The following is a 21,672-nucleotide window of genomic DNA, read 5'->3' as shown; positions in this document are numbered from 1 at the left end:
TGCAGGGTGCTACCAGAAGGACCAGGTACTTTCTGGATGTTCCCTAAGCTGTGAGGAACAGGTCTAAATATGCTTAGGCACCCTGGCAGAGCTGAACATCCCCCATTCCAACTGCCCCAAGGCCATCTCCTGCCCTGTGCCCCCTCCTATGAGCCCCACTGTGCACCTCTCATCTTGGAGAGGCTCCTCCTCAGAGCCCTCTGAGTCCTCCATGTCGGAGGTGTTGAGGAAGCTGAAGCTCTCCAGCGCGTGCTCCACTGTCAGGCTGATGCTGGAGGCCCGGCTGAGGAAGATGCCTTGCTTCTGCTGTGGAGGAAGGCATGGTGGAGTTGAATCCTGGCTCACCAGCCAAGATTGCCCTGCCACCCACATTACCAGGCTATGCCATCAGGGATGGGCCCCATCCCCATCATCCCTGGGCTATGCCAGCAGGGATGGCCCCATCCCCATCATCCCTGGGCACTGCCAGCAGGGATGGCCCCATCCCCATCACCCCTGGGCTATGCCAGCAGGGATGGCCCCATCCCCATCATCCCTGGGCACTGCCAGCAGGGATGGCCCCATCCCCATCATCCCTGGGCTATGCCAGCAGGGATGGTCTTGTCTCCATTGTCTCAGAGCACTACCACAATGGCTGTCCCTGTCCCCATCATCTCCAGGCATTGCCAGCCAGGATGACCCTGTCACCCTTGCCCCGTGACACAGCTGGGAGCCCCTCACCAGCAGCATCTCCTCCAGACGTTTGAGCTCTCGTTCAAGGGGCTGCAGCTCCGGGAACTGTCCCCGATAGTCATCCAGAGCTGAGCCCAGAAGGCCAATTGCCTCCTCCAGACCTGAATCCACCATCTTCCCCCGCAGCACCTCAGGGATGCTGGTGGGCTGTGGTGGGGTTGGGACGGGCCTCTCTTCTGCAGAGGCTTGTGCCAGTGCTGTGGGGGTCCCGGTGCCATAGTCACTCTGTGCTGGTGACTGGCTCTGCACTGGCTCGGCCCTGCCAGCCTCCTCCTCGCAGGAAGTGGCCCATGCCACAGAGGCACGGGGCTTGGCCTCAGTGGCCCTGTCCTGCCCTGCCACAGCTGCCACTGCAGCACCAGGGTCTGCGTCTTTCTCGCCCATCCCTGTGTCCTCTGGGCTGGGTGCGGGCTCCCAAGAGCTCTCCGCAGTCTTGACCTCCATCGTGGCATCCACGCTGGCCTCGCTGATGTGGCTCAGAGTCCGGGAGTAGGGCACATGCCCGTTGGCCACTGTCTCCTTCTTACGGCTGCCTGGATCCTCCGGCTGGCTCCCAGCGGAGGGGACACTGCTGCCACTGGCCCCAAGCAAGGCATCAGCCTCCTCTGGTTGCTGGGAGAAGGAGATCTCGATGGCGGGGGCGGAGGCCTGCACCTCCGGCTGCACGATGGGCTTGTGTGTGGCATGGCGGGCGCTGCCGGACAGCTGGGGGCTGGAGGAGTCGTCCGAGGACTCAGAGGAGATGGACCAGGCTGTGCCATTCTCCAGCTCCTCCTGGCGCCGCAGCATGTTCTGGAGAGGGGGAGAATGGTGTCAGCTGAGACCCTGCTCCTGCTGCCCCTGCTCCTCCAGCTGTCTGCGTGTCAAGCAGGGGCAGGATCGATCTGAGCTGGAGGGCACTGAGGCTGCCATGGCTCTGCTGGCACAGCAGGATGGTCAGCAAGCACCTGGCAGATTCCAGCTCTCGATCCCACCCCATGCCAGCAGGCAATCCATCTCCCCATGACCAGCCCCATGTGCCCTGGAGCTTTGGGGTGCCAGTGGCCCCCTAGCACAGTGGGATACAACACATGGAGCCAAGGACACCACCCACCATGGCTGCAAGGACAGCAACAGCTCCAGCACCAGCTTGTGGGGACACCACTGGCCACCACACCAACTTTGTGGGTCACCATCACTGAACTGGTGCCACACCAATTCCACGTTAGTCACACCAGCACCATGACAGCATCACACCAGTGCCACGCCAGCACTGCCACACCAGCACCATCTCACCAGCACCATCACCAGCACCACACCAATGCCACCAGCACGGGGACACGGAGAAGCTGTGTACTCACTAGTGCCCAGCTCTTGCATGGGGGTGAACCCAGGCTTCCCTAGCTTGGGGACTAGCTCTGCAGGACCAGCCAGACCCAGCCTGGCACGATCAGGCCTTTGGGCATCAGCAAGGGAGAGTAGGAGACAAGGAGTGGCTACAGCTACTGCAGGATGGCCACAGCGCTGGGCTAAGCTACTGGCCTGCTCCAGTCCCGCACTTACGCGGCCCTGCTGCGGCCATCTCCCGAGCTCGGCCGAGGAGACATCGCCGCAGGAGCAGCTCTGAGACAGCTTCTCGAAGAGTGTCTCCCGAAAGATGTCCAGCAAGGACCAGCCACGCTTGTCAGCCGCCCGCTCCGGGCTCTTGGGCAGAGAGAAGAGGAGCTGTGAACGTGGGAGGGAGGAGCACGTGCCGGTACTGGGGAGTCCTGGTGGGATGGCTGGAGAGGAAGGAGCTGCCTACCCGTCCCTGAGCTGTGCCACCCTCTGAGACGTTGCCTAGGCACATCCCTGTGAGGATCCCTCCACTGGCCATGTCTCCTGAGCAGCCCTGCCTGGTGCACACTTACATAGAATGCCTGTTCCCGCAGGGACGGCGTGTCAGGTGGACTCTGGTTGTAGGTGGAGAACCTCTTGTTCACCGTGGAAGCCTTGTTGACAGTGCTGGCTGCCGAGGGCTGGTCGTCCTTGTCGAAGGGGCTGGGGAGAACAGCAGGGAGGTGAGGGGTGTGCACCAGCCTTGGGGGGTCTCAAGGCACCAGGACCCCCTCCAGTACAGCTCTGGTTTTCCATAATTACAGCCCAGTTTTGGGATAGGAGACAGCCTGGGGTGGGCCATCTCTTGCCATTCCATGCTGGGCATCCCCAGCACTGCCATGTGCCACCAGCAATGCCTGCTGAGGTACTCACTTCCAGGTCACCTCCAGGCTGAGTTTGAGGGTGCCCAGGTCGTTGATATCCACAGCCACCACCTGGGGCAGAGCCGCAAAGAGGTCCTTGGTCTCACAGGACACATTGCCCACCACAACATGGTTGGCCAGGCTCTTTAGCTCTGTCACCTGGAGGAGGAGAGGAAGGAAAGGAGGAGATAAAGCCATGGGCCAGTGAGGGTGAGGCTTAGGCAAGGTGCTGGAGGGAAGCCCAGGGAAGTGGTGGAATCACAATCCCTGAAAGTGTTCAGAAAACGTGAATGTGGCACTTGGGGACACAGCTTAATGGTGGGATCGGCAGTGCTGGTTAGTAATTGGACTTGATGAGCACAGAGGTCTTTTCCAACCTAAAAGACTCTACGATTCAGGAGGATAGCTGGCCCACCCATCCCTGCCCTTTTCTGCACTGTACCTTGATGGAGAGGAACTCGGTGACGAGGGGCAAGAAAACCATTTCCTCGCTGTCCCACACCTGCTTGCTGTTCACCTCAATGCGCCCTCGCAGCTTCCACCGCTGCCGTCCATACTTCATGAAGATCTGGGGATGCAGAGGTGTGGGTATAGGGGAGACATGACCCCAGGGTGATGGGTGCTCTCTGTATGTCCCCAGGCATGGCCATGGACCCATGCCACCCACCACCACCCACCACCACCCACCACCACCCTGCAACATGCCCTCCACGCCAGCACCCACCTACGCCCCTGAGACACCCCAAGGACAACAGGGCAGAGGAAGAGCAGAACCCAACCCATATGGTCCCACCAACCTCATACTGGTCACCAGCACAAAGCCGGGCAAAGCCTGCCAGTCCTGCAAGAGAAGGCAGAGGGGCGTCAGCAGGCAGCAGGCAGGCAGGCAGGCAGCAGGACAGGGATGGAGCAGGACATGGTACCTTTCATCCGGATGTGGAACTCGCCCAGCTGGCTCTCCAGCTCATTCTCCAACAGACACATGTTCTGGGAACAGACAGACGGATGGACAGGACCCATCAGCAGCCACCCATGGACTCAGCACCCTGCCAGCCCACCCCAGCCAGGTGTCTCACCTCCGTGTACTCCTTGTAGCCCTTGCTGGCCTCGGCCAGGCTCTCGCGTGCCTCCCGGCTGCCTGGCGAGCCCGTGCTGTAAGCCTTGACCATGTTGTGGGCTCCATCGCGGAGCCGCCGCTGGATGCAGTAAGCCTCATACAGCTCATCTATCTGCAAGGACAGGCCCGAGCTGCGGTGAGGGGCAGGGCTGGGGACAGCACCGCCCCCCCAGCACCGCCCCAGCTCTCACCTTGCTGGCATGAAACTCCAGGCGACGCAGGAAGCGCTCGATTGACTTCACTTGCTGGAAAAGCAGAGAAGATGGTGTGAGCAGCAGTGCAGCCCCTCCGTGGAGCAGCCGCAGGTCAGGATGTGCCCTCTGTGTCCCCTGTCCTGAGGCTGGGGTGGGTCCTGCTCACCAGCCCTGCCTGGAGCTGCAGGGCGGCAGCCAGTGAGAAGCACCCATGTGCTGCAGCCTCCTCCAGACTCCCCTGCTCCAGAAGGCCCTCCAGGAGCCAAGCCAGGCACCAGGGTGCTTTTTTTGTCCCAGCCTCTGAGCTAACCCAAGCCCTGCACTCACTAACAGCTTTTGTTTGCCTGAAAGGGGTTACAAGACCATCTCTCCTTATCCCCCACCCAGGGCCACTCTGCCCACAGAGCCCCAGTCCCTCTCCTTCCCAGAGGACAAGGCAGCAGGGCAGTGCTAGCGGAGCGGGGCTGGCAGTAGCACATCCCAGGCACAAGGAAGGGGAATACAAGGGGGACAAGACACTGATCCCGCTTACCTTATCCAGATCGTAGAGAAAACCCTGGAGGAAAGATGAGAGGGATAAGATGTAGCACAAAGCCAGCTCTGCCCACCCAAAGAAGACCCAGCACATGGCACCCACCACCCACAGCACAGCAGTGGGACATGCAGCACCCAGCCGGGGCTGGAGAGTGCATGACAGAGGGACAGGAGCCCCAACACCAGAGCCTGGGCTGGCCCCTACAACCCCACAGAAACAAGCTCTGCCCCAGGCACAGAGGGACTGTGAGTTGCCCCAGCTGTGCCCACAACCCTGGCTGTCTACCCAAAGCACCACTCCCCATAAGGCTCTTCCCAAGTGGCACTCACCAGGCGTGAATTCCTCTTGGACTCACGGATCTGTGTGCTGAGCTTCTCCAGTTCCAGCTGGTGCACCTCCAGGTAGGCTCTGGGGGCAACCACACCATGGGGGTCAGGTTGGGACGCTGTGTCCAGAACTCCTGCTCCCCACAGCCCACACCAACCCAACACATGTGGCAACACATCCCCACTCCCTGTTCCAGGACCCAGTTGTGGGAACCCATATATGCCTCTACATGGGATGTGGTGGGATGTGGGACCCCACACAATCTGGGACCCCAAGCCAATGTGCCCAAGAGACCTGGCATGTCTGTGTCTGGTGAGAGCAGAGAGCTCCCAATCCCAACCCATGTCACAAGCTGTCTCCATGCCCCTCAGGAGCTCCCAGCCTCCACCCACCCAGCACTTACGTCAGGCCCTTCTTGAGAGCTTCGTACACCTCGTCCAGGCGGTTGGGCTGAGGCACCTTGGGTGGTGGGGACTTGTGGGACATTGAGAACATCCTACTGACCCTGGAGCCAGTCTTGCGGGAGACAGTGGGAGTGAAAGCTGAGAGATTCCTGGGGAGAGAGGCTGGGATCAGCACGCAGCACCAGGGTCCTTCTGGATGCCCCAGCCAGCCTGTCTGGAGACAAGGGCGATTTCTGGGATGGAGGCCAGGTCCACTGGGACCTGCCTGGCCCTCCCAGGACTCCCTGGAAGTCATTCTAAGTGTCCAGCAGGGCTGGAAGACACAGAGCCATGAGACTGGGCAGCACTGCCTGCACCACATGCCTGCAGCCTCCTGGCAATGCACTTGGCTGCCCCAAAGCCATGGGAAAGACAAGGAGAAACCCACAAATGTGGAGATGGAGAAGAGCAGGGAGGCAACATTGTCCCAGTGGAGTCCAGGAGTTTGGCTGTGGTGTAGCCTCTGCGGGGGTGGAGGGTTCCTGGTGCCAGCTGGGGGGAGCCAAGGCAAACAGAGATAGCACCAGCTGGAGTCAGGCTAAATTCCTGGAGTGCCTCTGGGGACATCTCCAGACCTGGTTGGCCTCGAAAGGGGCCATGCTGGGCTCCATCCCCAGCACCGAGGTTGCCAGGGGCATAGAAGTGCTCCCTGGGCACTGTGGCAGGGTGAAATATGCCACCTTGTGCTTCCAGGATCAGGCAAGGATCCCAATCCAGCACGGGAGCATCCTGGGGACCAGCAGCCCTGTCACCTCATCACACAGCACAGCGACACAGGGCAGGGACATCCTCACTGATTCTGTGCCTCTCCAGATGTCACCAAACCTGCTGGATGGCGCTGCCTCCCCCGGCCGACCCGCGGGATGCCGACCCAGCGCTGGGACCCGAACACCGAACACCACCCTTCCTGCCTTGTGCAATGGAGTCACTCCCCAGCCGAGCGAGCAACGCCTCGCTCAGACCGGCTCTTCCCTTCCTCCTTCCAAAGCATCGTCGCGCCACCGGTGCCCAGGAGACACCATGGGCTCCTCATTTCCCAGCCTCAGGCTGTACCTCCCATCCTGTGCCGCTCTTCACAGAAGTGACAAAAAGACTTCCCCGAATCATCAGTGGGGAAATGAATGTCTTGGCCTCCTCCCAAGCGATGGGTAAGCGCCTAATTTCCACCATTCCTCCTCATTCCTATCCTCCAGGGTCCCTGGAGGCATCTCCTACAAGCATCTCCCCAGCAACCACTTGGCTGCAGGCATCTAAAAGTTCTCCCTCTTCTCTGTCTCTAAGGAGCCCCCTCTGGTACCCACAAATCCAGCAATGAGCTGGTGACCTGGAAAGTGTCACTTTGCCCAGAGGCTGGACAGGACTTGGGGACAAAGTTGATCAGGGCAGGAGGCCAGAGTGCAGGAAGGCTCTGCCTGGAACCCAAGGACTACCTGTGAGAGGGTAGCCAGGAGCTAGGGATGGTACAGAGGGGGATGGAGGGGGAGTGCAGCATGTGGGGAGGCTCAGCAGAGAGAAGGAGGAAGGGTATGAAGGGACCATAACATCACCAGTGGCTGGAGAGGCTGGAGCAGGGAAGAGCTGCTCCTCACACTGCAGCTGGCAGGCAGCTGGTAAAACGATGGGTTTGAGGTGACCCTGAGGAAACCCTGATTCACACCAGCACTCAGCCCCGAAACTGCCTGCCGCAGGATGTCAAGGCCATCAAGACACTTCAAAGCCACCCCAGCTCTACTGCACCCATTAACATTATGAGATGGTCACAGGGAAGCTCTTTTAAGGGCTGGTTGAAGAATGAGGTGAGCTACACCTGCCCCCTCCATGCTCTGGTGGCAGCAGCCACATGGCTGCAGGGTCCTCACCCCTCCTGGGGCACAGCATTTGCAGAAGGCTGGGACGATGGGCTCTATCTCCCACATGGCCTCAGTGTTCCCTGCAGTCCCCTGTGCAACAGCCCCTGGCTACCAAAAAGGTCCCTGAGGGAGATGCTGGGACAGCTGGATGGGAAGGAGCCTCAGGATGCACAGCAGGTCCCACCACAAAGCCCAAGCCTGTCCCTGTCCCCGTCCCTCGTGGCAGGCAGCGTGAGCACCCATTTCCTACCTGAAGGGCCGGTCGGCCGATGAGTTCACTCCGGCGAAGGACTGGCTCCTATTGATCTTGGTGACGAGGACTCGGCGCTGCGGGCGCACAGACAGTGACATCGTTGAGTGTGACCTGGAGGGCCGCCCTGGGGACAATGACACAGCAGGGTCACCAGCAGCGGGGTGAGGACGCACACGCAGGCAGGACTGCCACCAGGACTGAGAATGGCACCCACAGACCATGGGTTGGGAGACTTCCCACTCTCTCAGTCCAAGAACATTCCTGGTGGCACCGGGACACAGATCTCATGCTGCCCCCAGAGATGCTGCCCTTGGTGAAGGAGGGCTCTGGGCACTGGGAGCTCTCAGTGGACACACCCAGTCGTGTCCCAGCTTGGCCCTATGGGAGTCACAGAAAGGGGCTGATGCCCAGTGCATACCATGGCCTTTCCCAGATGTGTCCGTGGCAAACTCTACGTGGTGCCCAAGCCCAGACACCTCCTCCTGAACCCCACCTTGTCCCATGTCTGCTGTCACCCATGCCACCCTGCTGCAGGGGCAGGAAAGGCACAGGGCTGGACCCGGCTGCCCAGCCCTTCGCTGTCTCCTCACTTGCTTCCGCTCGCTCACTCCAGCAACCAGGAGGGAAACCCAAGGACAACAAAGCACTTTGGAAAGTTCCCAACTTTTCCAGAAGAAGAAAAGGCTGAGCCATTCCCTGCCAGGCCCTGGAAAGTCTGTGCAGGCCACGTGTCCAGCCCCATGGCTGCTGCACCCCTGCCCTCTGCTCCTGGCAGTGACAGTGTCAGGAACCTTGAAACCACTGCCAGGACCTGCTTGTCCCCACCACAGCCAGTGCAGTTGATGCCAGCTGGGGATGGAGCAGATTTCTGAGTATCAGGGCCTGGACCCGGCTGCCATTCCATGTCACAGGAACCGTCCCTGTAGCCCTGGCCAGGGCTGGGGCTCAGGGAAGGCATCCCAAAGGACAAGGCAAGAGCAGGGGAGAACAAGGCTCCTGGCCCTGCCACCCCCAGCAGTGCCAGCTGTGCACAGGGAGGAGCCCAGTCTACAGGGCAGCCACAGAGGAGCAGGATGCAGGATGCTCCACTTCATTCTGGCCACCACTGACGGCAGGTCAATCCCTCTGTCCCAGCCAGCCCTGAGCAGAGCTGCGGGAGCTGCTGGGGATGAGCCCACACAGTGCCAGCAATCCCCCACCCCACCAGGGGAGGCCAGGCAGGACCCTGGGGATGCACAGCTTCCCTGGCAAACAGGCTGAGCCAGAGCCACCTCCCTACATCCTAAGGGACTCACTATCCCTTTCCTCCTGTCTCCAGCATGGCCGACAGCGAACCGCACAGGGACACAGGCACTGCTGGGGCATCTGCCACCATCCCCACTCCTTCCCCGTGCCCAGGACCCTGGCTCGGCCTGGTCCCACACGGCTCACACCCACTCAGCCACCGGTGGGCATCCCCCCGGCATAGTGCCCTTCGCCACCCCGCACGTCAGGCTGGGGCCATGGATTTGCAGCACCCAGAATGTGCCAGAGCCATTTGCAGTCAAAGCTAATCACCGCCACTCACCTCTATCCCAGTGGAGCCAGGAGGCAGCAGGTCCATCTGGTTTCCCCTTGGGACGCGTGTCCCAGCCCACACCACGGAGCCACTCGGCGGGTCCCACGGACACGGTTATCTGGGTGCCAGTCCCTCCATTTTCCAGGACAACACTGTCCCAATTAAGCTCATTATGAAGAGCTGTAATCCCTGGCAGCCCAGCTGACCTGCAGATTACCCTCTGCAGGGCTCTTTAATCTGCTCCCCATTGAGCAATGAGGGCCTGTGGCACCCGTGCTTGCTCCCCAGCTGGGTGCTACAGCGGCTCATCCATAGGGAGAGCACCCACCACCCCTGGACAAGGCTCTCCATGTGTGGGGCAGGTCCCAGCTCGGGGCGAGGACGGTCCTGCCAGCCCATCCTTCTCCAGCCCACGTTGCCATTTTGGGGCACAGAGGGACCTCTAAAGGGAGTTCCCCAGGCAGGAGCCTGCACTGGGGAAGGATGCTGAAGGTGTCAGAGGAGAGAAGGATGCTGAGAGCATCAAGGGGAGGGGGATGCTGGAGGCATTGGAGGGGAGAAGGATGTTGGGTATGCTGGAGGGGACTGATGCCCCAGCACAACTCCCCAGCAGTCAGAGCAATCCCCAGCCACTTGCCCAGGCACCTCAGAGGCTCCAGCAGCCACTTGTGCCATGCTGGGTCCTGCTCCAAAGCACTGGAGGCTCCCTCACTGGCACAGGGAGCAGTGGCTGCTGACAGGACCACATCCCTGCGCTCCAGCCCTGGACCCGGCTCTCACATGGCACCCTGCGTCCCCAGGCCTGGCACCCTGCAACCCAGATCCTGTGCCAGGACCCCAAGCCCCCTTGGAGGAGTGGGACACCATATCCCTGCTCTGCAGGAGTGATGCTCCAGGAGCCCCAAGGATGCTCCAGCCCAGCACCAGTGGGCAGCCAGCCGGGTGCCAAAGGGCTGCATGAGGCAGGGCAGGCAGGGTGTGGGGTCTCTGTTCCTGGCACGCTTGAGCTTGACTCACAGAGGAGGAAAAATCCCCAGCATAGAGCATTCCTGACATTACCGAGATAAGAGGTACCTGGTACCAGCAGCACAGCCAGCCCCCGCAGGGAGCAGAGCCCGGGGCACACTTGGAAGGGACCACCGTGCACCGTATCTTGCCCAGGCTGGTGAGCCCCGTGCCACGCTTACCATGAGGCTGGCACCAGCAGGGCACTGCCACACTCGTGTCTCTGCCATGGGCTAAAGCCCCAAGCACATCCTTTCTCTCTCCTGAGCAGGAGAGGTCCTGCCCCAAAGGTTCAGTCCCAGCAAGCCCCACCGCCCCCTGCCCTTAGTTAGGGCTCAGTGCTAACAAACCTGCCTCCCGACCAAGCTTTTCACCTTTTCTGCGCCACAGACTGCCTCCAGTTTTCCCAGCGTAGGAAATGCAATCCTGGGAGTGTGTCCGTCTGTCTGTCCTTGGCCAGCACTGCCCGTGGGCAGTGGCCAAAAGGGCAGCGAGCAGCTGGACAGGCAGCACAGCGCGGGGTGCTGGAGCCCACCCCGGGGCTCTCCAGCCCGGCCTCCGGCTCCTCTCTCGACGCCCGGTGCTCTGGAGATGATTGGGATCCCAAGAATGCTGGTCTGAGCAGCGGAGGGGGCAGTCCGACCGGCTGGGTTGGTCCCAGCTGGTTTCTGTTTCCGACACTCAGACACCAGCCTCAGGTCGCTCCGGCGGGTTTATCAACACTGCCCTGGTCGGAGACGCCCCAAACTGGCTCCCCCCGAGTCCCCAGCCATGCAGCCCTGGGAGCTGGGGGTGCTCTGACCAGCACCTCCAGGGATGTCACTCGTTGAAGGTCACCAGTGCCCAGGGTAGCCAACCCAGCAGCCTCCAGCACCCCTCACCTCGGGAAAGACACCTACGACCAGCAGCAGCACCTAGAGCACCCAAGGGGCTTCCTCAGGAGGAGCTGGGCTGTGGGCCCGCACTGATGGCACTGCGGCCATCCCCGGGGCACAGCAGGGCACCGGTGTCCCCCAGTGGGGGAAGCCACGATGGACACAGGACCGTCCGTCCTCCCCGTGGTGTCTGGGGCAAGTGGGGGGTCCCGCCACGCCCCGCCCCAGCACCCTTGGGTGAAACTTGGGCGCACGGCGGGGATGACCTCGGGAGCCTGTGAACTCAGCCCGCTGGCTTGGCTCCCCCCGGAGCAGCCGCTGCATCCGTGTTTGCACAGCTGTGGCCCCGCTGCCCCAACCCAGGCACGTACCCCGGCCCCCGCCGGCCCCTTCCGGCCCCGGGACGGCCCTTGGCCGGCTCCCAGCGTGGGCTGGAGCAGTTCTTCCATCGCTCCTCATCCCCCCTCAGCACAGGGGATGGGAGCATCCGGGACTGAAGCCATGCCGCCTTGGTCACAAGGAGCCTGGGAGCCGCCTCTTCCCTGACCTCTCCATGTTCTGCCTCTCCTCCAGGAAGGCAGGACACCCCCGGCTCCTCCTCGTGCTGGGCGAGGAGAGGGACTGGGGGCTTTTGGGAGTCAGATGAGTCAGTGAATGGCATCCCGGCTCCCTTGACTCACCCGGAGAGAAAGTCCCAGCCATAAGGTCACAGCCCCACAGCCCCCACCGGAACAGGGAATGGTGGTGTGGTTGTTTGGGTGCTGGCTGCTCTCGGCAGTTTGGGTTGGATGGGTGCTGGCTGCTCTCGGCCCCATGGCAGTAGGGGCATGGTGCTGATATCCGCCCCTGCGGCCACTGGAGGCTGCTGGCTCCTTGGGCCAAGTGGGAGGGCGGCAGGAAAGGGAAGGAGCTGCGAATGGGAAGAATTGCAGGAAGTGCTTATTTACCCCGCGGAGTATCCCTGCGGAAGGGCAGGGCACGGCACAGGCAGACACTCACAGCCAGTTCCTCGGGGGGGCTCACAGCCCCTGACCCTGCCACTCATCCCATGAGCTCCCTGCCTCCAGCCAGAGGGAGATGAAAACCCAAACTGTAACCAGGAAAGTGGCAACCACTGGGGCATGGGGTTTGCCAGGGGCTGGCAAAGCTCAGGCCCAATGTGTCCTCTAGGATGGCTCCTGGGAACCAGCCAGGACCACCATGGTCCTGGTGAAGTCCCCCACCACCAAAGGCACAAACCGAGCACCCAGCCAGGATCCCCACGGACACCGCTCACCTCTGTACCCTGTAAGATGGGGCCGCATCCTGACCATCGGCACCAGACTCCACTCCTGAGTGGGCTGTGATCCCTCTCGAAGGTTCTGGGATCCTCCAGAAGGATCCTTCTGGAACTGGCATAACCTTGTGGAGGTCCCACATGCCACCTTCCCCCTGACCTTCTCATCTCCAGGGCATTCTGTTGGGTACCAGTATCTGCCCCCACAAATCCTGCCCAGACAATTTGGTCCAAGTGCACAAAAGCAGCCCCAAGGCCCTCCATTCTGCCCAGGTCCCCTGGGGCCACCATGCCAGGGATGCTCGACATGGAGACGGGCTCTGTTTGTCCTCATCAGACATGGGGGCACGAGCAGGGAAAAACCAGTTTTCCGAGGAAAACTGTGCTGCCATGGCATTGGGCACTGCCATGGCATCAGGGGTGCATCACCCCAGAGCAGCAGGCAGCTGTGGCCCCTCTCCTGCCTTGAGACGAAGAGCCTGGATCTCAGTGTGAGCAACAGCAACATCAGGCAGCCAAGGGGTTCTATCGTGCACGGACACCCTGTCCTGACACCCCGTCACTGCAACCCGTGGAGACAACCGTGTCCCTTGCAGGTGGCGGGTGCATATGTCCTTGGTGTCCCTATCAGGGAGACCTTCCCTCCCAAGAAAACTTCTCACCCCAAAAATCCCCACCTGAGCCCAGCCACGTCACCCCGGCAGCCTCAAACAGCTGGGGGTCCCCAAATTATCACCATTTGCCTGGGAGCCCTGGCGCTGCCGGTGCTCGGTACCTTTCGCTTTGCCATTCATGGCGTGCTGCGGCAGCACATCCCCCTCGGGCTGGGCTCGGTGTCCCGGGTGGTTGTTGCTCTCTCATGCCGTCCGTCCGTCCGTCCGTCTGTCGGCCCGAGTGCGGGGGCCGTGGCCGGAGGGCTCCCCCCGGGCAGCAGTCTCCTCCCCCGCTTCCCCTGCCCGCGGGCTGACATCACTGCCCAGCGCCGCAGCCCCGGCGTGACTCAAGGGGGACGGAGGATGGGAGGACACGGGAGGATGCCTGACCCCCTTGAAGGGAAGAGGCCCCACCAGCACCGGCTACTCCCGGAGCACAGCACAGTTCGGTCCCTATCTTTCCCTCCCCACCCCTCCAATAGGGAAACTGAGGCACAGGCGGAAGGGAGGGGAACACACTGCAAACTCCCCCCCTCCAGCCCCTCTCTGGATCGCTTCCCTTGGAGATCCCCTTCCCACCGGCACCCAGGGCCGGGCACACGCCAGGGAGCACACCCCGCCCTGCCGACCGCACCGCTGGCCCTGAGCTGCTGCAGTCCCCGAGGCTGGGTGGGGGATGCACAGCCCCTCGCCCCCATCCCTGCCGGCTCCAGTGCGGGCAGGCACAAAGCCGTGGGCAGCTGACGCTCACACCACTGCCGCTCGCTTCTGCATTGCTTGGGTTTAAATATAAGTATATACAAATATAATAAATATATATATAGCTATATTTATGTATATATAAAACCACCGTGGCTTTGCTGTAGGCTTCCCACAGCATGCAATCCCGTGGCATGCCTGTGGGCACCCTCCAAGACCCAGGAACCACTGGGAAAAGGGTTTCCTTGCTCAAAAGTCCCTGCTTTGTATCCTGAGTCTCCAAAGCCTTGGAGGAGCTCTCTTCAGCCAGAGCTTCCTCACAGGGCTCTCCAAAGATGCTGGGTGGAATTCCCATGTGGGAATGTGTGTCCTGCTTCCCATGGGGGTCCAGCTCCCACAGGGTAGTGTGGCAGACCTACCTGCCCTCCATGCCAATTCCAGCAGCCAGCAGCATCTCTCAGGCCCACAACTCCCTGTTTAGTGCCCTAAACAACCAGGAGACTCTGTGGCACAGATGTCACCATGCTCCAGCACTGTAGGTCCCTGCACAGCTCCTGGGAATACCCAATCCTGGCACCCTCCTCCAGGTTGGACAGAGGCTGGAGCAGCCAACTCTATCCAGCCTGGGATCAGCTGCCCTCACCACGTCACTGGGGCAGGGAGAAACACCTCCCAGGCTCCTTTCCTGTTTGCTGCTAATTTTAGAGCAAGGTCAGGACAGGTTCAGGAGGAAAAGCACTGGGACAGAGTCTTGGGGGTCCTTGCAGATATGAGGTGCTCCCGCTAAGTTAAGCCCTCCCCCAGAGAGTGAGCCTGTTGTGGGATTGCTTCCCCAGCCCAGAGCAGGTACCCTCCCTGCAGGTCCCACAGGGGACAAGAGGCATCAGGGGCTCCCACGTAGGGTGGCATAGCTGCCCCACTGTGGGCACTCACATGTGGCTCTGGAGGTAGCCACAGCCAAGCCTGCAGAGCTGGGGTTGCAGCGGTGTCACCAGAGTGCTGTGACCCAGGACACCCTCAGGTCCCAGGGCTCAGGTGGGTGCCTGGAGCCACATTGGGAGAACAGTTGGGAAAAAAGCTGGTGAGGCTGGGCCGGTTCTGAGAAGCACCCAAAGAAAAACCATCCCAGGTGCCCACTGGCCTGCAGCCTCCATGCCAGTGCCACGGGCCTGGGGGAGCCAGCAGCCCAGCACGCTGCAAAGCCCATCTCCACCCCAGCCTTCCAGAACCTGCATGAAGACCATGTCTCCTACCTTGCCTGGATGCGACGCATCCCCCCAGCTCTCCCCGCCGATGGGCAGAGTCCCATCCTGGTGGCTGCCGTGGGCAGTGGCCACCAGCCGGCTTTTCACCCCGTGCTGCTTCTCCCCAGGGAATGGCATCACTGCCGGCACCGCCCCGGCTCTGACCATCCTTGTGCAAAGCCTGCGCCGCGCTGGCAGCTGTGCGGAGCCAGTGCCCGGCACACGGCCAGGCAGCGCGCCCGCAGCGCCGGCCCATGCCAGCTTGTTTGTTCTCATTAAAGGTTAATGACAAAGCCACGCTAAAGCTGCCCCAGCCGCGGGAGGGGTGTTCCCTGGTGCCACGCAGAGTGAGGGGACTTCCAGGCTTCCCTCGCAGAGGGGTGACAGCCAGGCTGTGCTGCTCGTGGGGACTCTGCCTCTCCACAGCCTGCAGTCCTGGGGGGATCTCTGTGGCAGCTGACACATGGGTGAGGTGCCTGGCATGGCACCATCCTGGGCATCACCCTTGGGGAGACCACCAGGAGCAGGCAGAAGACAGGGTCAGGCATTCCAAAAGTGGCAGAGGATGCCAGAGGAGGACAAGTCACATCAGCCATGCCCTCTGAGCCCCTCACAGCACCCTGCACGGCATTTGGCGGGGCTTGACAGCTCAGGACAGCTTGCCAAGGGAGGGCAGAGGAAGGGCACAAGTCATGCCAGCAGCGCCAGGGTGGTAATTGAGTTAAATGAGCCCCTGTTCCTGGTTTGGCTGGGGATAGGTAGTGGGTGCAAGGAAGGGGACATCTCCATGTGACTCTCCAACTCAGGGGGCTTCCCTGGATATTCACCACTCTGGCTCAGCTCAACCAGCCAGGGTGGCTGCCTCAATCCCTCCTCCGCAGCAGGGATGTGGGTGTAACACCCCAGGTGCTCCCTTTTTGGGGGTGTCCCTTTATGTCTTCTCACCAGGCCTGGGGAGCTGCCTTGGGCATCCCCACCCCAACCACAACAGCTGAACATGCAAACAAAACACTCTGTGTGCAGCCACACTTGGACACAGATGTACAGCCACGTCCAGTTTGTGCCCAGGCAGAAAAATCCAGGGGGTTATTCCCACTTCCCTGCCCTCCGTGGGATAGAAGACCAGCTTCCCATAGATCCCACGTCCTGCCAGCAGAGTCCTAGGGAAATTCTCCAGCTTCTCCCTGCTGGCCTGGGGACCACCAGCACTGAGGCTGAGCCCACCCAGCCCCTGGAGAAACCACCAGCCCTAACACGATGCTGCCTTGGTGGCACCAGCACCGAAGGCCAAGGTGATGAAGAAGCTATTTCAGGCTGTTTCGGACAAGTACTCCCCAGCCACAGACATCCTTGAGGCTGGGAATGTCACCACAGCTGGAAACCTGACAGGAAAGGGCATAGGCCAGCCTCAGTCGGTGTCAGAAGTCATGGCTGGCCAAAAAGGTTTGTGGAGATGGAGTCAGCACCAGCCTGGTGAGGGGCCAAAAAGCTCCTGGCCATGGGGGAGACCTGGGAGAGGGCAGGAGATGACAATTTTGGCAAGAAGACACATAGTCATGGCTTGAAGGAGAACCACAGTGAGTGACCAAGTGACTTGTCCTTGGCTGGGACAGCAGGTGGTCACCTCCACCACAGTGCTACTTCTCGGACTTTCTGCTAAAACTGGCAAAGCCAACTCCAAAAAATCCTGGGAGCCCAAGGCAGAGTTTTTTGCGCAAGGTGGATGACCTGAGGGCTGGAGGAGGACCAGCCCTTGTGCCAAGCCAGGCTCTACCCCCAGCCAGGCTGGCCCCAGTGCCCGTCAGCAGCATCCCTTGCTGGAGGGGCCGGGCACGGGGCGGTGGCAGACTCGAGCCCTCCCCCCTCGCTTCCTCGCATCGTCCCCACACAGCAGCAGAAATAGAAGCGATATAAATGGCAGCCCTATAAATAACCCCAAAGCACGCGGCGGGGAGCTCGTCCCAGCCCGGCACTGGCCTCAGCCCACGCAAAGCCAGGGCTTGGGCTGCCTTCACTGTGCCCTGGGGATCTTGAATGCCAGCTGCTCCCTGCCTGCCATGGATTTCCCAGGGTCCTGTCCTTTAGGTCAGTGCCATGGCAGGAGCTCCAATGCACCCGCTGAGCCTCAGCCACGGGCACAATCTGGAGCACAGCCTGATGGCATTCCTGGGGGACACCCTACGCCCATCCAGCTCCTCCCATCCAGCCAGCACTGGACCATGCCCATCTCAGGCACCCTGCTGCAACCCAGCCTGCAGGTTCCTGGGCAAAGCAGCAGCTCTGGCCAGAAGCCTCAGCAAGGCTTGAGAAGAGATCCCCCTGTCCTCACCACCGTCCTCACTGCAGATCAACAGTTATCCCCTGGTTGCACCCCAAAACCTCTCAGCTGCCCACCCCAACATCTCCCATCACTGCCATGTCCACTGCTGCCCCCCGTTTCCATGCTCAACCCCATGATGCCATGTCCCCCATGGGGACTTAGCCACCACCACGCCAGGGATACCACCACGCCACCACAGCTCCTCTCCACCCAGGGGACTGTGGCAATGCACTGGGGACCCCCACGAGCCGAGAGGAGGCAACGCCACTGATGCCAAGCTGACGACAAGCCCTGCACTGCCGGATTTTGTGCGGCATCACGGCCTCACGCCCCAGCCCTGCCCGGGGGACGCAGTGAGGCCACCAGCCAGGAGACGGGAGTCATGGGGTTTATAGGACGGCCAGGACTTCCCAGTGCCCTCGGGAGTCTCCTCTGGGAATGTGGCAAAGGTAAAACACGCTGAGGCTGTTTGCACGCCCTGAGATGGCCGGAGGTGCGGCAGGGGAAGGGTTAATAGTGCGAGGCCTTCCCGAGCACTTCTTGGCAGGCTGGGAAGGGCTGGGAGACAGGAGGATCGGGCCAGCAACAAAGCGAGATCTGTCTCATTAATTCCTCGGAGCATTCCTCCCTCCGTCACCCTGGAGGGGAGGAGGAGGCAGCACCCAGCTGACATGGTGCACCCAGGTCCCGCAGGAGCCCACCCGGGTCCCGCCCGGGCGCAGGGGCGGGATGGGGGAGATGGCTGCAGCCTCTCCCGCGGGATCCAGGGCTCTGGCGTCCCGCAGGCGCTCGGGCACGGCCCTATATGGGCACGGGCAGCTTTCCCTTCGCCCGCCGTACCCCTGCCCGTACCCCTGCCTAGAGTCCCAAGGGATTCGGGGCACAACACGGTTCATGCCACCAGCGTCACCCCAAACCTGGGAGAGAAAGAGTGGCCGGAGAAGCTGATCCATCCCAGACAGGGTCTGGGGGGCACCGGCTGACATTGGGGGTGCTCGCCCTGATATCCCACTGTCAGGCAGCTCCTTCTCCGGGCGTCTCCGGCCATGGTCCCGGCCGGGCCGCGGCGTGCGGAGGATCGCACCGATCCGCAGTGGGGCGGAGGAGCAGAGCCCCGTGTCCGTGTCCCCGTCCCCGTCCTCCCGCCGCGCCCGGACACCCCAGCGCAGCGTGGGGCGCCCACCGGGGCTGGCGGCACAGGGGACGCGGGCTGGCGGGCGGTGGCTTGCGGCGACGTGGCCCCCCAAGGGTGTAGCCCTGCTAAGGCCACCAACCCCGCTCCCCCCGACCCCCCCGTGGCCGCGGGGTGCGGAGGTGCGGGTGGCACTCACATGTCCCAGGAGAAGCGGGGGACGAGGCGCGGGGCGAAAGCGGGCCTGGCTCGGTGCATCCCCTTTGTTCCACTCCCATGGACGGGAGCAAGCGGGGAGTTCGTGCAGGCTCTTGGCAGCGCCCACCCCGGCTCTCTCCATGGAAACGCGGGAGCCATGTGATTTCGGCAGGAAACCACGGCCCAGCCAGCGCCAATGGCAGCTGCATGGACGGGAGCACCTCCCTCCCCGAGGCGACCGACACCGCTGCCGCCACCGCCATCGCCACCACCGCCACCACCAACACCGCCACTGCCACCGCCGCACGGCCCTGCGGGGGTCCCGGACCCGCCGGCCCATCAGCATTCCACGGGGGTCCACAAGCCCCACCATGAGCCGGAGCAGGATCCCACCTCCCCCGGGGCGAGGGGAGTGGGGGCAGCCCGGCTTGCTTGGCCCCCGGCTGTTTGCCTTCCTGCCGCACACAGCGCCCACAGCCTCCCCCTGCCAGGGAAGCAATGGCTGGAGCAACACCTCCTCTCTCACCCCCCTCTCCCCCCACGAGGGCCAGCCTCCCGGGCTTCAGTGCTCCCTGACAGACCCCGGGCATGTTTCACACTCCGGCAGTGAAGTGACACGACCAAGGCTGTGCAGTCAGTCGGTGGCAGAGGGAACACCCAAACGTCCTTGCTCCCAGCTCTGTGACACCCAGCACCCCACCCTGCCTTCCCCCCACAGCTCCTGCATCCAACTGAGCCATGCTCAGACCTGTGCCAGTCAGAAAGCCCACTCTGGGGGAGCAGAGCATTGGCACTGACCCACATTCCCCATCCCACCAGCTCCCAACCTCCATGGGGAATGAGCAGAGGAGCGCTCCCAGCTTCCCCAGCTAAGGGACAGGCAGCCCCAGCGTAAATGAGGGCTGTCACCAAGGGATGCCACAGTCACACTGTGCTGCTTCCACAACTACCAGTCTGCTTCCTAAACCCTGACAGCTCTGAGCATCCCTGAAGGTGGAGGGGTGCCTGTTGGGGGGATGCACCCTGTTTCTCTCCTTTCTCCCAAGACCATCTTTCTCCTACCTGTCCCAGATCCTACTGAGTCGACCCAGTTTTAAATGGGACTGATGCCTTTGCAGCCCTGGTGAGACATCCTCCATGCAAGGACGAGGCAGCACAGTGCTCCTGCCAGCCCTGTGAGGCAGAAACACTAATTAGACCATCATCAGGTCTTGGAGCCCAGTGGAGCAGGGCAATATCAGTGACAAGGACATCATTGCACCACTCTCACTCTCCTGAGCCCACACCAAGGAGCAGAGCATTGCTGCCAAAGCTGCTCAGTGAGAACCAGGGTGTCCCAGCACCCAACCCAGTTCTCCAGGCTGGCCTGGTTACAGGGAAGGAGAAGCGATGCAAAGATGGGAGAAAGGACAGCAGGTCCTGAGGCCACCAGGGAAAAGCCAAGCCAAAAGGCCAACAAGGAGAGGCTGCAAGGGTGGATTCAACAAGCCATGTGGTTGATGAATCCCAGAATGGTTTGGGTTGGAAGGCACCTTAAAGACCATCTGGTTTCAACCCCCTGCCATGAGCAGGGACTCCTTCCACTATCCCAGGTTACTCCAAGGTTGGCCTTGGACACTTCCAGGGATGAGGCAGCCACAGCTTCACTGGACAACCTGTGCCAGGGCCTCACCACCCTCACAGGGCAGAATTTCTTCCTAATATCTAATCTAATCGGGCCCTCTGTCACTTATAAGCCATTCCCCCTTTTCCTGTCACTCTATGCTCTTGTCCAAAGTCCCTCTTCAGGTCTTTTGGAGCCCCTTTAGGTACTGGAAGGGGCTCTAAGGTCTCCCTGGAGCCTTCTCTTCTCCAGGCTGAAGAGCCCCTACTCCCTCAGCCTGTCTCCACAGCAGAGATGCTCCTGACCTCTGAGCATCTTTGTGGCCTCCTCTGAACTTGCTCAAACAAGTCCATATCCTTCTTATTTTGGAGTCCCCAGACTGGATGCAGTGCTGTAGATGCACCAGAGCAGAGGGGCAGAATCCCCTCCCTCAACCTGCTGCCCATGCTGCTGAGGATGAACCCCAGGATACGTTTGGCTGTCTGGCTGACAGCACACACAGCCAGGTCATGCTGAGCTTCTTGTACAACCAACACCCCCAAGTCCTTCTCCTCAGGCCTTCTCTCAACCCATTCTCAAACCAGGTCCCAGTGCCACAATGTCCCTGTCCCACTAGGGTGACCCACCATGTGCTTGGTGTGCTCAGCACCACTGTGCCACTCTGTCATCACTTGATCCATCATCCCACCTGGATCGAGTGGGGGTCTGGATCCCACCCACACCCTGTGCATGGTGTCACCACTGAAAATTTTCAGTTGAAAGTGACCTCCAAGGATTATTGGGGCCAACTGCCTGAGCACTTTAGGTCTGCCACCAAGTTAAAGCACGTTCTTAAGGGCACTGTCCAAATGCCTCTTAAGCACCGACATGCTTGGGACATCAACCACCTCTCCAGGAAGTCTGTTCTGGGGTTTGACCACCTTCTCAGTGCCGGGAGGTAGATTGACCCACACCAGCACATTCCACTTACCTATGCACCACCATCCCAAGGTAAAACCCCATTCCTGGTTGCTGCTGGGGAGCAGCTGTATCCCTGAAGGCAGCAGGAGAGGGGACTGCACCCTCCCTTCGGCCACACGCCTGCCTGCCCTGCCAGGCTGGGTTGTGGAGCCAAGCACTCCCTGTGCCAAGGTCAGGGCTGGCACACCGCACTGGCTGCTCTGGGAGCTTGCTCAGCACGGACCAGCTTGGCAAACAAAAACAAGGACAGGCTCCTGCCCGAGTTTCGGCAGCACCCCTGGCCTGCCTGCCCTCCAAAACTGCATCCTGGATTTATGGAGGTATGGTGCCTGCTGGCAGGCAGGAGTTAAGCCTCCCGGCATTGATTTGGATACTCCTGGGCTAACCTTCCCAGCATGGATGCAGATAATCTTGGTTTAACCCTTTCATTATGGATATGGATACTACTGGGTTAATCTTGCCAGCATAGATATGGATGG

General features: G+C 61.3%; 1 protein-coding gene across 9 annotated transcripts in view; it reads right to left on the bottom strand.

Moving 5' to 3' along the window:
• The window catches only part of RIPOR1 (RHO family interacting cell polarization regulator 1), a 30,904-nt gene that overhangs the window by 4,293 nt on the left and 4,939 nt on the right, over positions 1 to 21,672 (bottom strand). Inside the window, exons 1-15 of one of the 9 annotated variants that reach the window (XM_069027033.1) lie at positions 19,693 to 19,706; positions 7,668 to 7,794; positions 5,528 to 5,677; positions 5,127 to 5,205; positions 4,795 to 4,818; positions 4,260 to 4,313; positions 4,028 to 4,180; positions 3,875 to 3,938; positions 3,749 to 3,792; positions 3,394 to 3,519; positions 2,962 to 3,110; positions 2,622 to 2,751; positions 2,275 to 2,415; positions 721 to 1,524; positions 167 to 306 (exon numbers count right to left, since the gene is read on the bottom strand). In XM_069027033.1, the coding sequence (XP_068883134.1) occupies positions 167 to 306; positions 721 to 1,524; positions 2,275 to 2,415; positions 2,622 to 2,751; positions 2,962 to 3,110; positions 3,394 to 3,519; positions 3,749 to 3,792; positions 3,875 to 3,938; positions 4,028 to 4,180; positions 4,260 to 4,313; positions 4,795 to 4,818; positions 5,127 to 5,205; positions 5,528 to 5,677; positions 7,668 to 7,768 (2,159 nt within the window). In that variant the 5' untranslated portion in view covers positions 7,769 to 7,794; positions 19,693 to 19,706. Of the gene's footprint in view, positions 1 to 166; positions 307 to 720; positions 1,525 to 2,274; positions 2,416 to 2,621; positions 2,752 to 2,961; positions 3,111 to 3,393; positions 3,520 to 3,748; positions 3,793 to 3,874; positions 3,939 to 4,027; positions 4,181 to 4,259; positions 4,314 to 4,794; positions 4,819 to 5,126; positions 5,206 to 5,527; positions 5,678 to 7,667; positions 7,795 to 10,607; positions 10,675 to 13,159; positions 13,277 to 14,155; positions 14,204 to 14,989; positions 15,022 to 18,631; positions 18,894 to 19,692; positions 19,707 to 21,672 lie in introns of those variants that run through there. The other 8 variants (XM_069027026.1, XM_069027028.1, XM_069027034.1 and 5 more) reach the window with 8 other exon arrangements.

The sequence above is a fragment of the Aphelocoma coerulescens genome, chromosome 11, assembly GCF_041296385.1.
Source record: "Aphelocoma coerulescens isolate FSJ_1873_10779 chromosome 11, UR_Acoe_1.0, whole genome shotgun sequence".
NCBI lineage: Eukaryota > Metazoa > Chordata > Aves > Passeriformes > Corvidae > Aphelocoma > Aphelocoma coerulescens.
This window is presented reverse-complemented; position numbering and strand designations above follow the sequence as displayed.